The sequence below is a fragment of the Phlebotomus papatasi genome, chromosome 2 (genome assembly GCF_024763615.1).
Source record: "Phlebotomus papatasi isolate M1 chromosome 2, Ppap_2.1, whole genome shotgun sequence".
Lineage (NCBI taxonomy): Eukaryota > Metazoa > Arthropoda > Insecta > Diptera > Psychodidae > Phlebotomus > Phlebotomus papatasi.
The window spans coordinates 14,460,730-14,477,717 of record NC_077223.1 but is presented as its reverse complement, the minus strand read 5'-3'; the positions used below and the strand labels follow the sequence as shown (position 1 = coordinate 14,477,717).

At 32.1% G+C, this 16,988-nt stretch overlaps 3 protein-coding genes across 7 annotated transcripts in view; 2 read left to right on the top strand and 1 right to left on the bottom strand.

Annotated features, from left to right (window-relative positions):
- Positions 1-16,988, top strand: part of LOC129802702 (parathymosin-like) — a 265,721-nt gene that overhangs the window by 202,519 nt on the left and 46,214 nt on the right. The gene's annotated exons all lie outside the window — the stretch shown is intronic.
- On the top strand, positions 10,584-16,621 carry LOC129802687 (SET domain-containing protein SmydA-8-like). The gene is made up of 3 exons (XM_055848699.1): positions 10,584-11,330; positions 12,745-13,801; positions 16,270-16,621. Exons 1-3 carry the CDS (start codon positions 11,049-11,051, stop codon positions 16,518-16,520), a joined length of 1,590 nt encoding a protein of 529 aa, XP_055704674.1. The 5' UTR covers positions 10,584-11,048; the 3' UTR covers positions 16,521-16,621.
- LOC129802683 (calpain-A-like) overlaps positions 16,555-16,988 on the bottom strand; it is a 67,679-nt gene continuing 67,245 nt past the window's right edge. For all 5 annotated transcript variants that reach the window (XM_055848688.1, XM_055848690.1, XM_055848689.1 and 2 more), the window contains exon 10: positions 16,555-16,959. In XM_055848688.1, the coding sequence (XP_055704663.1) occupies positions 16,877-16,959 (83 nt within the window). In that variant the 3' untranslated portion in view covers positions 16,555-16,876. The remainder of the gene's footprint in view (positions 16,960-16,988) is intronic.

The window sequence follows — 16,988 nt, the reverse complement described above, 5'->3', positions numbered from 1 at the left end:
CTGAATGTCCTGCTATTTATGAGGAAGGGATGCCTTCAGATCATCGACACTTTGCTACTTTTTAGTCTTAACCTTGGCCAACAAAATGCCACTTTTGGAGAAGTCAAACGATTTTGCATCCAAAAATTGTGGAGGTCATTGTTTTGCGAAAATGAAGTGCGAAACATTTTTTTAGCCAAATTTTGTTCGGAGCGTGATTTCTGCGACGTTGTCGAGTCTTGATCGAACTTCCATTACTTCTTACTAAAATTTTTGTTTGTCCACGATTCCAACTCTCCTTCCAGGACAATTTGTAGAAACACATTGGCAATCGTTTTGACGATATAGCCTAAAAACCCAATGGAAAGCGATAATTTGTCTTTCAAGGAAGTCCAGACCTTCAAATAGGTGGTCCTTGACTTCCGGTGGTTATTCGAACGTCTAAATTATCGTATGATCTTTCCTTCAAATAGACACAATCATTTTGTTTGCACATCAATTGCTCAATTGAAACCATCAAACTTAACCATCGTCACTAATCCTCCTTTACGACATTTTACAAAAAAAGTTAAGATGAATGGAACTTTACTGTATCCTGCTGGCCATAGTTGGGTATAGGTTATCAAAAATATTGACGATAACTTAAATAAAATGTTTGTTTTTCACCAGTATTTCTAGAGAAAGACATTTATAAATACTTTGGTTAGTAATGTAGAGTGTGCGACCTATTTGACATATGTCAACCCAGTCGAGGGCCGTATCCCATCAATCTCCATCTTTTATTCCTTTTACACGCCCAATCCCACCAGTCTTATGGGTCCTGAAAGGTTGGTTTTGCCTCTTATTGTTAGGTAACTGTACGCAATCTTCAGTGAGTGTACATGAATCTCAGTGAAGGGCTCCCTTTTATTTATGAAGTGAAACATGGGTGACACCTGCAGTTTTCCAACTTCCCTCTAAAGGTTATAATATTAATTAAGTGAGCCCTATCAGATATTACAGTAAGAAAGGTTAAATTAACCAAAAATGACTTTTAACTTGAACTACATTTAAGATATCAAAATGATTTTTAATTACCTTTGTCATTTTTCCAACAATAATTCGTTTAATCATTTTTATCAATCTACTGGCCAATTTATTGCAGCGATTGTAGCTTATCAAAAGATGGACAATGTACCAAAGTGCTCATGGCGAAGTTAAAAAAAACAACCATTCACTTTTATTCTAAAATTAACAAATTTATTATTTTTACGCTGAGAGGTTGACAATAAATTTCGCAAGACAATTGGTGAAAAAATCTCTTCCTGGTATTTTATATTTTATACACTGTTGTTATTTTTTGAAGAAATAATCTTTCTTTTTCATTATTTGATGAAAAGTTATCTATAAATAGTCATCATAGCAGTTTTGAATAGAACATTAATATCAAGAGTTTTTAATTAAAGATTCTTAGTATTTTTCAAGATGTTGGAACTTATTCCATTTTCTGTGGATATTTGCTTCAATTGTTCAACTTCTTTAGTCATATTAGTGTAAGGAATATAATTTATGTCAAATATATTTAAAATACGATAAACTGGCCATATTACCCCATCAAAAGCTGAGGATTTAATATAGCCATATAAAACCTAAAAAAGTGCAAATGGTACTTATGCCCTAGACACACTTACGACTTAAGCCGAGAAACGGCTTAATGTAATTATAATCCAAATAATTATATTTCAAATTCGTTTCTGATTAATCCGTGTCTAGGCTTAAGCTAAGAAACAAAAACAGTCAAATCATTATTTTAATTATAATTCACAATAAATCGTCTCTCGGTTTTACCCTTTAAGGACGATTGGGTCACCCGTGATCCATAGAGAAAATAATTTTTCCTGACTACATGAAGTTATTTCTTTCTGATGTTTGTACCTAATCACAAAGTAGAAAGATGCAGGAATCTAGGATATTTTTTTTGCATATCTCCAGCTACTTGCTATATAAAAAATATTTAAGCTCAAAAATGACGAATTTTCAAATTTTCACAGTGGTGCTTGAATTTTAATATTTTTAATATTTCTAATTTTTTTTAAGCAGAAACATCTTGGGACTAGAAATTGTAATAACTATACATAATATTTCTCAACAAAGTAAAAATTATAGTTTATTAGATTGTAAGACCAATTGTATTTGTGAGGCATGCAACATTTATCTCCGTGTTACATTAACAGTATGCGAAATTTGTTTCGATGAATGTGTTAAAAATTAAAAATGAAGTAAAAAATAATACATTTTTTCATAAAAATTATTGTTTTTGTGTACCAGTCTTCAAGATTCTTTGAGACCAAAACTTGAATGAGATTTTTTAAAATTATTTTTTGATCGTTTTAATTATTACTCATACTCTAAATATTTTTTTTTATTATTACAAATATATTCAAGTTATTTATCCTTCAAAAATAACAGAGCAAACGAGTAAACTACTCGTCTGGAAAATTTTGTGCTTTTTTACCTTTATGGACGATTGGGTCATATATGACCCATAGTTTTCCAGGACCCCTAGGGATGGGAAAATTTCTTTTTAACCGTAAATCTCTTATTTAGGTTAAAAAATCGAGGGTAACTTGATTTCATTGAATTTCGCTCAGCGGAAAGCTTCTCGTCCTTAAAGGGTTAAGTCATAAGTGTGTCTAGGGATTTACAAAAGGAAATCATTTAAAAAAAATGCATCCACCACCAACTTAACGTCGATTACTAGCTTTAGAAATCGCACGTATTTTATCGATTTTATCGTATTTTATTAGAAATCGCACGTATATTTGGAATTTAATGTGTTTAGGTTGGAATTCTTCCAATAAAATTAAATTCACAGAAATTATTATTTTGAAATAGTTAGAAAACATTTTAAATTCTTTAGCAGGAAGAGGTAGGACTACATTGAGCAGGGGCTACATTAAAATATTGCTACTTTCTTTTGCATATTTGTAAAAAAAGCTGGATTTAGCCATAATTTAATTTAGATTTATAATTGTTTTGCATATTTTAAATTACATTACGTTAAAGCTCAGCTTCCGTTAAAAAAATACCAAAAATATCTTTATCAAGTATAGATTCACCTCTCCGTGTCTATTAAATTTTTATTATTAGATTATGTAAAATTACTACCTAATGCAATCAAACAGATATTAGTCATTCTTTTATTTCGCTTATAAAAATAAACATTGTAAGGTAAATGAATTATTTTTAATTAGTGTTCTCTAGTGTATAAACCTTAACAACTTATTTGTAAAAGGGTATGAGAGTAAGGCGAGTGTGGCACCTTTGAATTGGGGCATTTTTGCAATTGAGTTTTTTCTCTTACTTTTATATGCAACTGGACATTTCTATGATAGATCCGCAAACTAATTTTGGAACTAAATTGCATTATGATAAGGTTTTTTACGATCATGGAAAATTTGATTTCTAAATAGTTTTAAGGAGTCAATTGCAAAATTTAAAAGACAAAGAAAGTTAAAATTAGGATAGAAATACGAAATTAATATGCAATTATATGAGTAAATTTTTTTTTAGGGGAATGTAGGCATGATTCGCACAGAGTGAACCTTCAAACGATGCGAATTTTTTCTTTGTTTGCAAAGAGCTTACTTACCATTTCTCATCCCGTTTTATGAGCTTAGTAATTATCTATCTTATGGCTAAGAAATGACGAACTAGCTCTTTGCAAATAAAGAGAAAATATGCGTTGTTTGAAGGTTCACTGTGTGCGAGCCATGCCAACATTCCGCTATTGTTTAAATTTTATCCAAATAAGTTTTGGGAAATTTGTGTAGAAAAGCAGAATTTAATTTCATGTCTCTTCTGAATATTTCTTCTCAGTGTAGGTTAATTTTTCTGGTTAAAATATGTGACTTGTACGGTTTTGTATGTGTTTAGACTTTCTTCGAGAGATAAGATTGCATCTTTATGAGTCCTTGTATGAAAAATTATTTTTAGAAATTGGGGATAATACTAGAATTTCTTGGGAATCATCGCAAATTATAATTAATTTGTTTACTTAGGTAATGTTGGCTGAGGCATTTTCTTGAAATTGTCCAGAAAAGTCTCAGAAGTGACGTCGTTTGGAAAGTCCATTGAGAGAAATTTTCGCGGTATTCATGAGAATTTTTTTTGGTATTTAGGCAGTTTAATTCATAAAGTGTAGGGGTTGAAAAATACCGAATAAATCATTCAACTGAGTCCTCTCATGATCATTCCATAAAAGCGCTGTTTTATGCCCACTTGTCTGGTTTGTAATAAAATTAATAAACATTTGGGGAAGAGATGCGGGACTTGTGTTTATTTTCTTCAATAGGCCATCTTTTCTCCTGCCCACACCATTCAAAGATGTTGCTTTATGCAAATAAAATATGAATTTTCGGATAAAATACAAATTTGTGAAAAGATTTTTTTTATCTCTGACAAAAATTTCCTTCCGGATGTTATTACAATGTGAAAGTTATTGTTCTGAGTCATTTCCTTGTCGAAATTAGATTGAGCAGGTGTGATGCAAAAAAACGGAAAAAGAATAATAAATATGTATCTATTGTTTCTGTGGTTTTTGTGTTTATTTTTCCCATTTAATCGTCACATTACTTGTCGAAGAAATACCCAATAAATTGAATTTATTACCTCAGTTATATCGCTTAGTATATGAGCTTTCCTTTTCACTTCTGCGTGCCAACAAGAAGTTTTCTGGGAATTAGCCTAAATGTAAGCAATCCCTAGAGAGACTTCATCTAGGCTAGACTACTTTCTCTAATATTTTCATTTTCTCTAAAAATGGAATAGAGAAATACTTTTGATCTAATTTGCAATTTTTTAAACACTTTCTTTGTAAATTTATCCTTAATAAATTAACCTATTAAAATGATTGTTTACGTGCGTCTTATATTGAATATTTTAACTCCTTTATCTGATACAGGTTTATCATTGTCTTTTATATATTCTCCGTTTATCTTAAATGGACAATTCTACATATAATTTACACCTGAAATTGTTCTAAAAATAGTTTACTTATATACACAAGAAAGTCGGCAAAAAGGCTTATCTGTTTATTTTGTTCGTCTCTTGGCACATAATTGAGCTAAAGTGCGCCTTGGTTAATTATAGGCAAGACACGCGAATGTCTCAACGAATAGAATAGGGTTCCTATTGCAGAACCGAGGGCACCATGTCATTTAAAAGCAGTAAAAGTGAAATTTAACCCAAAGTGTGCGTGAAGAATTTTGGTTAGTTCACTTTAAATTTGTTGGACTTGGCTCATTACTGATGAATTTTCGCGAAGAAGAACTTAAATTGTGTGAATGAAGGAACTTTTGGTTCAATCCCATTCGCAGCATCCTCCAAATTTAACCTATTGAAATTATACGATATACTCTAATTTGTGACAAAGTAATTTCGTATGATAACGAGGGGTTAATTACCTAAATAAATTAATGTAAATATACCTCAACTCATAACTCGCTTAACTCAATTTTGCGGGGATAATATTGAAATTGCTGAATGATAAGAAAACACTTGGGAAAGTCTTTCAGGCTTTGCCGGATTTGCACTCAGACTTCAAACTTTTCAGTCTGTCCGTATTCCTTTAATGAATCTGAATTAATTTTTTCAAGTAAGTTAGATCAGATTCATTACGGAATAGGGGAAAAATATGAAGAGTCCGAAGCCAGAATGTGTGCGATTATGAAAAACACCCCTATGGAGCTTAATATAAACTTTAGCTAGTTTTAACTTCTCTAGCTCCATAGGAGAGAAGAAATTATTGTTCAATTTTAGAAATATTTTGAGCTGAATGAGAGTTTGATGATATTTTGAGCTTATGAGATGCTAATGAAATATTGTGGTTCAAGTTTTATGGACTATAATTAATTAATCCAGAAAGTTCCTAAAATAACCCCCAGGTTACTAAAACTGATTCCCTCGATATTCTAAAATTAATTATGAATATTACTAAAATTATTCCTGACAGTTACTAAGATTAACCCCCCCGGTTATTAAAATTGATCTCCTCGATAGTCTAAGATCAACCCTGAAAATTACTAAAATTACCCCACAGATTACTTAAATTGACCTCCTTGATATTCTAAAATAATTCCTCAATGTTACTAAAATTAATCCTGAAAGTTACTAATTTTAAACCCCCCCCCCGCCCCGAGTTACTAAAATTCAACCCCCATGATATTTTAAAATCAATCCTAAATGTTACTAAAATTAACTCCCAGGTTACTGAAATTGATCCCCTCGATATTCTAAAATCAATCCTGAAAATTACTAATTTTAACCCCCCAGGTTACTAAAATTGATCCCCTCGATATTCTAAAATTAATTTTGAATGTTACTAATATTAATCCTAAAAATTACTAAAATTAACCTATCAAGTTACTAAAATTGATCCCCTCGATAGTCTAAAATCAATCATGAATGTTACTAAAATTAATCCTGACAGTTACTAACTAAGATTAACCCCCCAGGTTACTAAAATTGATCCCCTCGATATTCTAAAATCAATCCTGAATGTTACTAAAATTCATCGTGAAAATTACTAAAATTAACCCATCGGGTTACTAAAATTGATCCCCTCGATATTCTAAAATCAAGCCTGAAAGTTACTAAAATTAATCTTAATATTTACTAATATTAACCCACAGGTTACTAAAATTAACCCCCCAGGCTACTAAAATTGATCACTTAGATATTCTAAAATCAATCCCGAAAATTACTAAAATTGACCCATCAGGTTACTAAAATTTACCCTTTGGATATTCTAAAAGCAATCCTGATAGTTTCTAATATTAATCCTCCAGTTACTGAAATTGATCCTCTCGATATTCTAGAAATAATCCTATTTTAAACTATTATTAATCCGTAATATTCTAAAATGATATAAAGATTTTAGAAATTTTTGATCCACAAGTTACTTAAATTAATCCTATGGACTGTTAGGCAACTTTTAGTAATTTTACCTAAAATTAAGAAATCGATTTACTTGGAGCAAAATTTATCCTAATTTTAGTATGATTTAAGTAAAAATTCCTTAATTTTAGTCGAAGATTTTTCTGTGTGGTAAAAAATTCTATTTATATTATATAAATATCTATTTAATTCCCTTCAAAATAATCCCCCGCAGATGTAATACACTTGTTCTTAACCTTTTTTCAATTCTTGAAGTCCTTTTGATAGGCTCTTTGATATGGCCTCGAGCTGTTTCGGCTGTAGGGTCTCAACTTCCTTAATTGTACCAAAATGCCATCCTTCCATAGAGCTTTTTAGCATTAAAAACGATAACTGAGGTATGATTAGGGGAATATTGGCATTGTTCGCACAGAGTGAACCTTCAAATAACGCTTATTTTCCCTTTGTATGCAAAGAGCTAGTGCGTCATTTCTTAACCAAAAGATAGAAAATTATTAAGCTCATGAGACGAGATGAGAAATGGCAAGTCAGCTCTTTGCAAACAAAGAGAAAATTCGCATCGTATGAAGGTTCACTTTGTGCGAACTATGCCTACATTCCCCTAAGGCGTTTTTTTTTGGCAAAGAAAAACCGCGAACAAGGATGCGTGAAGAAGTTTTGCGAACAAACTTCCCTGCTGCACGTTTCAAGCCCAAAACATTTAAAAGAATTTGAAGACATAAACGAGTTGATATGCCGGTAACCTCAAGAACTTCTTTAATAGTGATCCAAAAATTTTCCAAAAAAAATTCTTCACTGCTTCAACTTTTCATCGGTTTCTTGACATTCAGGGCGAACATCATCATTGTTTTAGGCCTTCTGTGAACAGACTGTACCACTTATAAAAATTCGATATGCTTAAAATAGGCTCTCTAAATAGCATAACTAACATTTAATACATAATACAAAATTTAATACAGATTAGTTGATGATTTTTTTTATCAAAAAATCTCCAAGCACATATAACATTTATATCTATAAAAGATTAACTAAAAGTGTAAGAGGGTTGATTTTGGTAACATATTGGGGACATGTCCACCAAGATATTAGAAAAGAAAAAATGAAGAATCGAATGTGATTAGCTTGAGAAACGTGAAAAGTCACCTTACTTTTTGAGCACACCTCACGCGTACTTAAAAATAGACTCCTGTCAAGTTATCAAATTTGACCGTCCTTGTTTTGGGTTATGAAAGATCGAAGAAGAAGTTCAAACTAGCTGAAGTGGGAATTAAAGTACATAATATTTAACAGCATTAAGTAGTTGTTATGTTCTGGCATTTATTAGCATGTTCTTTCATTTTCATCATAAATTAATTTCGTTCAATTTCAATCAGATTTTGTATCTCCCTGATATTTCGAGTGAGCTAGGTTTAAAAGTTTTTCAAAATCTAATTAAACATTTAGTCTCAATATCCAAACCTAATTCAAAAATTTCCAAAGAAGTCTGACAAGAATTTAAAGAAGTTAAACCATAAGGCTAAGCCATGTCTGAAGCCCGACACAGATTGCATAGTCTTTAGCAGATTATTAACAGATTGCATGGTCTTTAGCTGTGGTAACGACCAAATTAAACGAATAAACAATGTGATGTCATATTTTGTAAGCTCGATTTACGAGAAGAATATAATCTAATTAATGCTTTATTCGCTTTTTTTTATTATTATCAGAAATATAGACTAATTTGTTAAAAGTAGAATAGCGTTTAAAGTCGGACAGCGCTGAATATCGGACAGTGTTGAACGTCGGACACACTGAAAGTCGGATTATGAAAGGCGGCTTAATCACAAAAATACATAAGATAAGAGAAGCATATATCGATAGCTCTAATGGTCTCTCCGAGATAAAATGGTTCTTTTTTTTGAAAATTTCTACCTATACATTTAATTAATTTTCTTATTAAAATTTCTGGTCAATTTAAAGAATAACTGTTCATCTCGTATATTGAACTTCCATTTATCATTTATTTACTCCGAGATGAACTCTTCTTCACTAATTTTAGTTAATTATTTTTTCCTTATTTATATAAATAAATCATATCTTTTCAAATATTAGGGGAGACTGGGGCAAAAAGTCACAAAACGGATATTTTATTTTTTTTACAAGCTACTCGAACGCTTCAAAAATTTCTAATTAGCTCAGTTTTATAGGAAATTTACCGCTCTACAACTTCGTGAAAGTAATTTTCCTCTATTTTGTAAGGAAATACGTTTATCGAGCCAATTTCTAAAAGGTAATTTTGTGACTATTCTCAAAAATGCTGGGGCAAATAGTACCAGACATGGGATATTATCATATTTTGATTCGCTTCATTACGGGTTTCCGTAAATTTGAAAAAATAACTAGAGGACATATCTTCATAGAAAATTTATTCATCTACACTTTTGTGAAACACCGTTTTCTCTTGGAGAAAAGTAAGAAAACGAGAAAAGCGCTTTTCAAGCTATTTTAGAAAAAACACACAAAAGACTGCAAATCGTTTGAACAATGCAAACAACAAGCGGCGAGACATGATAATGACGTTTCTTTTCACCGTGAGACATCAGAAATTGCTTCGCTTTTTTTTGTTACTTTTTACTCCATACCTTTTGTTACTTTTCACCCCAAGTGGTCATTTTTAATAAAAGGATTTCTGGAGAAAAGAACTTTTATGAAATTCTAAAATAGATAACGGATTCGTATTCAAAAAATCCAAATTATTTAGAAAATATTCACCAGTGCATCAATTTGGAAAATAAGTAGGTAATAATGGTTATCTTCTGCAAGGGAAATATTTCAAAAATAGGGCTAAAAATTTCGATATTTTTTGTTTTCTAAATTCCTTGTTCAAATTTTAAGAAACTTACGACATTGAAGAAGGTCTATGGAGGCTATCTATAGAAAAAATTTGAGCCGCTATATTTTTTACCTTGGAAGATATTGAATTTTAAATTTTTCGATTTGTGACTTTTGCCCCAGTATCCCCTACCCTATCAAGAATTAGCATGAAAGAATATCGATTTGTCAGAATATAAGTCGAATAAGTCGATTTTTTGCAAAAATAGTAGTCCTTGACACCCTCTACCTTCCCCGTAAATATTATACCGGAAAGTTAATTATTCCCAAAGTTATAGGGGTTTCAAAACTTAAAAATCCTATACTCAGCCTGTAAAATCTCAACTTGAAAATGCCTCCCTGTAAAGTTGGCTATACGCGAGTTATTCGTTTTATATTCTGAGCTGATATATTTTCAAAAGTAACAAATGTTTAAAACTGTCCCATGGTCCTCTAATATGTTTTGTAAACCCATTTAAAACCCCTGCTTTTATTAAAATTCTCTGAATTTATAATTTTTATTGATTTTTTTAAAATATATTTATGTTTTTCAACATTGGTTCCATCCCGAACTTACTAGGCTTTTTTATTTGACTCGTGAAGAACTCCATGTACCACAGGCTGATCTGGCTTTTTCGCTGTCTTTTTATCTCTAAAGAAATGTTATTTTTATCAGAAAAGATCAGAAAATTATTAATTCTGCGACTGACTATCTCTCTCTAAAATTATTAGACAACGAATACGTGAACCCCTCGTTGGAGAGTTATGTATATATGGGACATGGATGAGGATGAAAATGTTTGAACCACGTTACGTTTAGTTCGTTTTCAGCGGTCGTCAGGAAAGATCACATAATTTTCTTCTCTATACTAGTATATAAAAGTGTTTCAATGAAGTGAAAATCATCTCATCTTCAAAGTAACTCTCAGATTTCCCTATAGTGAAAATTAGATTCTAGTAAACGCTGAACGATTGAGAGATTTTATTGATCATTAAATGTTCGGGTAAACCGTCGCGTGTATTAATTGCCTAATTTTCTTCCGCATAAACTTCATACTCACTCAAATCTGCTCTATAATCTCCTGAATTTATTTATTTGGATGATTAATTGCGCGGTGTGTGCTCGATGAAGTGACCAAAAATATCATTCGTACCTAATTTTAGAGGAGATTTGGCGGCACGAGAGGGAAGATATCTTTTAACATTTCACTATTAGAGCTCACCTTCGATAGAGGTTTAATTTGAAATTAGATAAAGATTTTAGTGAAAAAGTGATATTTTCAATGGATCATCAATCGGGATTGTGTGGTTTTTGTGGTATAAAATGTGACAAAAAATGTGCTAGTTGCCATAAAGTGTTTTACTGTAGTGCTAAACATCAGCGTGAAGATTGGAAAAATCACAAGAAGTGTTGTCCTGCCTTTACGATTTGTCAGGATGTGAAAATGGGAAGGTTTCTTGTAGCCAATAGAAATCTTAAATTTGGTGAAATAGTTCTCAAGGAAGCTCCAATTGTTACTGGACCATCGCAACTCACAGCACCTGTTTGTCTAGGATGCTTGGAGGTGTGTATAAATATTTTGTTAAAATTCTAAACCAGGCGAAAAACATATCTTCTGCAATTAATTAAACATTTCGTCTCACAAAAAATGTTCTATAAAAGTTGTTTGATCAACTAGAACATGAAAGCATTCAAAAGTGCTTAAAGCTTGAGCTAAACAGAAAACACGATGGGATTACAACAAAGGATTAATCAATTACATACCATAATGAATCGTGTTTGTTTAATCAATATTGATTTTTCCTTAAAAAACTTAGGGGGAAGTAGGGCACCTTTGAATTGGGGCAGCTTAAAAAATGGCTTTTTCATATTTTTAAACGGACCTGGACTATATCGTAATATTATTTAGCTTTACAAACCCATTGTGAATCTAAATTGCATTATAATAAGCTTTATTCCCTGGTTATTAGTCCAGTGTCTAACGTACCCTAATTCAAAGGTGACCCTCTTCTCCTTACACAGAAAAATATATTTTGTGAAAATGTTCGTAAATGTTTGTGAATTCCTATGGGGGAGATACAAAATGTTCGTGAATCGTATAACCCACAAACAAGTTTGTAAAAATTTGTACTTTTCACAAACATTGTTCGTAACATGATCACTTGACGAGCATTTTTTGTACTTTTACAAATATTTGTTCGTAAATGTTCGTAAACACAGAAAAAAATGTTCGTAAAATTTTGTCATTTGTTCGTAAATGTTCGTAAACACAGAAAAAAATGTTCGTAAAGTTTTGTCATTTGTTCGCAAATGTTCGTAAAATGTTCGACAGAAAAACAAACATTTACGAACAAATGACAAAATTTTACGATCATTTTTTTGTGTGTTTACGAACATTTACGAACAATATTTGTAAAAGTACAAAAAATGCTCGTCAAGTGATCATGTTACGAACAATGTTTGTGAAAAAAGTACAAAATTTTACGAACATGTTTGTGGGTTATACGATTCACGAGCATTTTGTAACTCCCCCATACTCTGAAAAAAATGTTTTGTTAAACGAACAAATGGATTTTGTTGAAATTTTGTCAAAGGATGTTATTTACCAATTTGACAAAACTTTTCTTGCATTTTATATGGAAAAACACCCTTTTCACAAACTTTTAACAAGATCCAGTTAGCCGCCGATTTTACAAAACTTTTCCATATTCTGTATGGAAGAACATCCCTTTTACAAACTTGTCTTGTTAATTTGACAAAACATTTTTTTCAGAGTAGGAATTCACAAACATTTACGAACATTTTTACAAAATATTTTTTTTCTATGTACTCTGTTAAATGTGACTAGTAATGTTTCTAAAATATTTTGTGGGATTAAATAATTAATTTCATGTGGATATTATTTTACTGGTCAAAAGAAAAATGCTGGAGGAAATCTATGAATAGCTTTATGTGCTCTCAAAAAAATTTCTTTCCAGGAAATTCAGGAAAAGAACATGCGAAAATGCTCAAAATGTGGCTGGCCAATGTGTAGTCAGGAGTGTGAGGAAGCTGAAAGTCATGCAGAAGAGTGCAAAGTGTCCGCTGCTCGTGGAGGTGTTTCAATCGAGCACTTTGTCTCTCCTCATCCAATCTATCAGTGTATCTTGACACTGAGGTGCCTCCTAATGCAGAACTCCTGTCCAGAAAAATGGGATAAATTGTCTCAACTGGAAAGCCACAATGATGTGAGAAAAGATTCACTGCAGTGGCTCAGTGATCGTGAGCATGTAGCTAAGTTCATCCCAAGATTCTTCAAAATGGAACACAAATGGACAGAGGAAGAGATTTTGCGAGTTCTGGGAATTGTGTATATCAATGGACATGAAGTTCCGCTCACAGATCCTCCCTATGTAGCCATATATGCCATTGCATCCCTGTTCGAGCACTCCTGCTGTGCCAATGTGGCCAAAAGTTTCACAGAGACTGGGGATGTTGTCTTCTGGGCCGCAAGGGAGATCCGAAAGGGGGATCATCTCAGTATCTGCTACACAGATGCACTATGGGGCACTCTAGAGCGTCAGCAGCATCTGAAGGAAACCAAAATGTTCAATTGCAACTGCCAAAGGTGCTTGGACATCACAGAATTGGGCACTAATTTTAGTGCAATTAAATGTGGAGCTCTTCCGGAAGCTTCATCACTTACTTGCGATGGACTATTTCTCCCGCAAGGAAATAAAGATTGGAAGAATGACTGGAAATGCGGAAAATGTTCTCGATGTGTACAGTTTAAGGAGATTCAAAAGGTTTTGCAGAAAGCAGGAAAGGATGCGACTAAAATGAAAGGGAATGTTCAGAGCTGTATTCAATTTATTGAAGACTATTCAACAATCTTCCCACCCAAGCATTTCATCATGTGCGATGTAAAGTGTGTCCTGGTACAGAAAATTGGGGAAGGAGATCCACAAGAGCTACAGAAAATTTCTGAGGATTTACTGGTGATGAAAGCTGAACTGTGCAATGAGATGCTAGACTTGATATCTCTTCTGGCACCTGGTAAGTGCTCTTAAAAATAATTTATTTTTAATTATCATTACCTGGATTGCGAATTGGAGATTTAAAAATCTTTCGAAAGGTTCTTAATTTCAAAACAGAAAACTGTACGATCTATATGAAGAAAAAATAATTAGTCATATAAAGGGAACTGTGCCAAATTTCGGACAGAGTGCATTTCCCAGAGTTCTCAGTTAGTACCATCATATTTTCAATACAAATTATTGATATTTTTTGTAACTTCTATTTCAAGAAAGTTGATGGCAACTTAAAGATCAGTTTATCATATTTTGTTCTTTGAAATAATTCTTACTGCATTTGAAAATGAATAAGGATATATTGGTATTGCTTTGTATGCAATATCGGACACAAATTCTTTCGAAGTTGCTTGTCCTCCTGGAGCTGTTCCAAAAATTTTTCTGCAGTATTTCGTTGCAGTTTGCATTGTAAAATCTCTCTAGAAGATGAAAAAAATGCAAAATAATATTTTTGGGCGATTATCCCCCGCAAAAAATTACAAAAAATCCTATTTTAATCTAATCTTTATGAATTTGAGTATTTTTCTTAATGAATTAATGCAATCCTTTACTGAGGCGTTTATGGGAAACATCATATTGGGAGAGTTCTTTGAGGAAAATCGGGAAAATCAGTTCTCTGATACATTTCTGCAACGATTTTAACGATTTTAATCGATTTAGACAAAGGTACAAAAACATTCTCATCGATCTCAGTATAACTTTCCTTCGTGGAAATTGCATTTTATTTTTCGTCAAACTTTCTCTGTTTAAAATTCACATCAGACAGACTTTTTTCAACAATTTATTTAAATTATTTCTGAATATTCTAATTTTTAATTCATGAAGTATAAAATCGGTCCAAGAGAATTGGAATTATGATCACTTGTATCAAACCCGATAAAAATAGTTTTACCTTCTAAATTTCGAAATTTTAAGCAAAATAACTATAGGGTAAGTGTGCCAAATTTCGGCATAGTTGCGTGCAAGCGCCAATGTCTCAAGTCTGAAATGTAATATTTTTAATGCTAATTGATTTTTTTTATTCCTTCTTCTTAAGAAGCGTTGTTTGGAACCTTCTAGACAGTTTATCGTCTTTATTTACTCTAAAATCATTCTTAATACATATTAAAATGAATAAAAATGTAAACATAACTTTGGTGCCTTATTTTGGCCACCTTCATTCTCATAGTTCCTTGCCCTTTGGGAATTCTTCCAATATCTTTTTCACGTCATCTCGTTTGTCGAAGCTACATTTTTTGTTATTTTTTTGCATTGTATAATCTCTAGAGTATGTAAAAACTAAAAATTTATGGAAATTCAAGGAACAAAAAAGGTGGCCGGAATTGCAAGCTGGCCGGAATTTGGCACACTTACTCTAATTACACATAAAAAAATATTTCATAAAATTGTTCTCGTATAACTCACAAGAAAAGTTTGTAAAAGATTGTACATTTTAACAAATTTCGTTCGTAACATGTTCACTTAACGAGCATTTTTTTGTTCTTTTATAAAAAAAATTGTTCGTAAATGTTCGTAAACACACCAAAAATGTTTGTAAAATTTTGTCATTTGTTTGTATATTTCTGCTAGACAAACAAATGCACGAACGAATGTTTGTAAATGAATAAATACTGTTCGTTACGTCCTCATGTTACGAACAATGTTTATGAAAAAATACAAACTTTCACGAGCTTTTTAGTGGGTTATGCCTAATGTCCAACGCACAATAACTTTTGTTTGTAAATATGCTTTCAAAATTGCCTATGAGAGTGAGCAAGATGACTAGATCTCGGTCTCATTCACTGACATAGGAAAGTCAAAAACATGTTTACAAACAAAAATTATTATGCGCTTGGCATAATGGCCAATGCACAATAATTTTTGTTTAGTAAACACGTTTTCAAAATTTTCCATGCGAATGAGCGAGATGACTAGATCTAGATCTCACTCACTCTCATTGAAATGTCAAAAACATGTTTACTAAACAAAAGTTATTGTGCGCTGGGCATAACGCACAATAACTTTTGTTAGTAAACATATTTTCAAATTTGCGTATGAGAGTGAGGGAGATGACTAGATCTTGGTTTCATTCACTCTCACAGAAAAGTCAAAAAACATGTTTACAAAACAAAAGTTATTGTGAGCTGCTCATTATGCGATTAACAAGCATTTTGTAACTTCCTAGTAGAAATTCACAAACATTTACGAACAATTTTGCAAAATATTTTATTTCCGTGTATATGTGAAACCAAATATTTTTGCATAACGTAATTTTAGAGAAATCTCAAAAGAAATAAACAAGAAAATAAAATCGGTTATAAAATTTTAATTAAGTTTAATTTTTAAATAAAAAGTAGTTATCGTGCATCTTTTGAAGACACAAGGTTTTTCTAATAAGAACTTATTATTATAAAGTTATGTGAGCTATAAAAGTTACTTTTTTTCTTTCCTCAGCTGAAAATCGTTCTCGTGGGTGCATGCACTTTGAGTTGCATGCTGTTCTGGCTGAAATGGCACGAAGAGGCGTGGAGTACGAGGTGGAGTGCCAAGCATTGCTGGAAAAGTCTCTCTTTCATGTTGAAAAAGCCATTCAGTGGCTCGAGAAGGAGCCCTCAGTTCTGGTTGAGGGCAAAATCTACGCTCAATCAAAAATTAATGCTGATTCCCTAAAGATTGTTCTAAGAATGCGTAATCTTTCAATGTAGAACTTCCTGAGATTTTGAAAGAAAAGTCATTATGTCGCAAAATACTAACAAAAAAGTGATTTATTTCAAAATCTCTCTCAAATATATTAATTTAAAAATTACATTTTTTTTTTTTGTAAATATATTAAAACAATTTCAGGGAAAGGAAAAGGACGGATATAAATTAGATTTGTCTGTGGAGTGATAGTTAATAGCTAAATATTTGGGGTCTTTGCTCTCGTAATTTTTAGTTTTTGTCTAAAGAAAATTATGTTTGTATATAGTATTGCATAAATCCAGTTCAATTGTTGTTGCTCTTTGGCTCAAAAGTCAGCGGGTGTTTGCACAATCAAATGTTGCGGCCGCCGATAAAGGTCTCAGGAATAGATCGTCATTAGAATCATCTCTTCTAAGGTCAGTGGATTTGCTTTTGCCTTTGTGTCCAAACTGTGGTAGCGTTCTGGAAGTATTTATTTGCAAAGAAATATT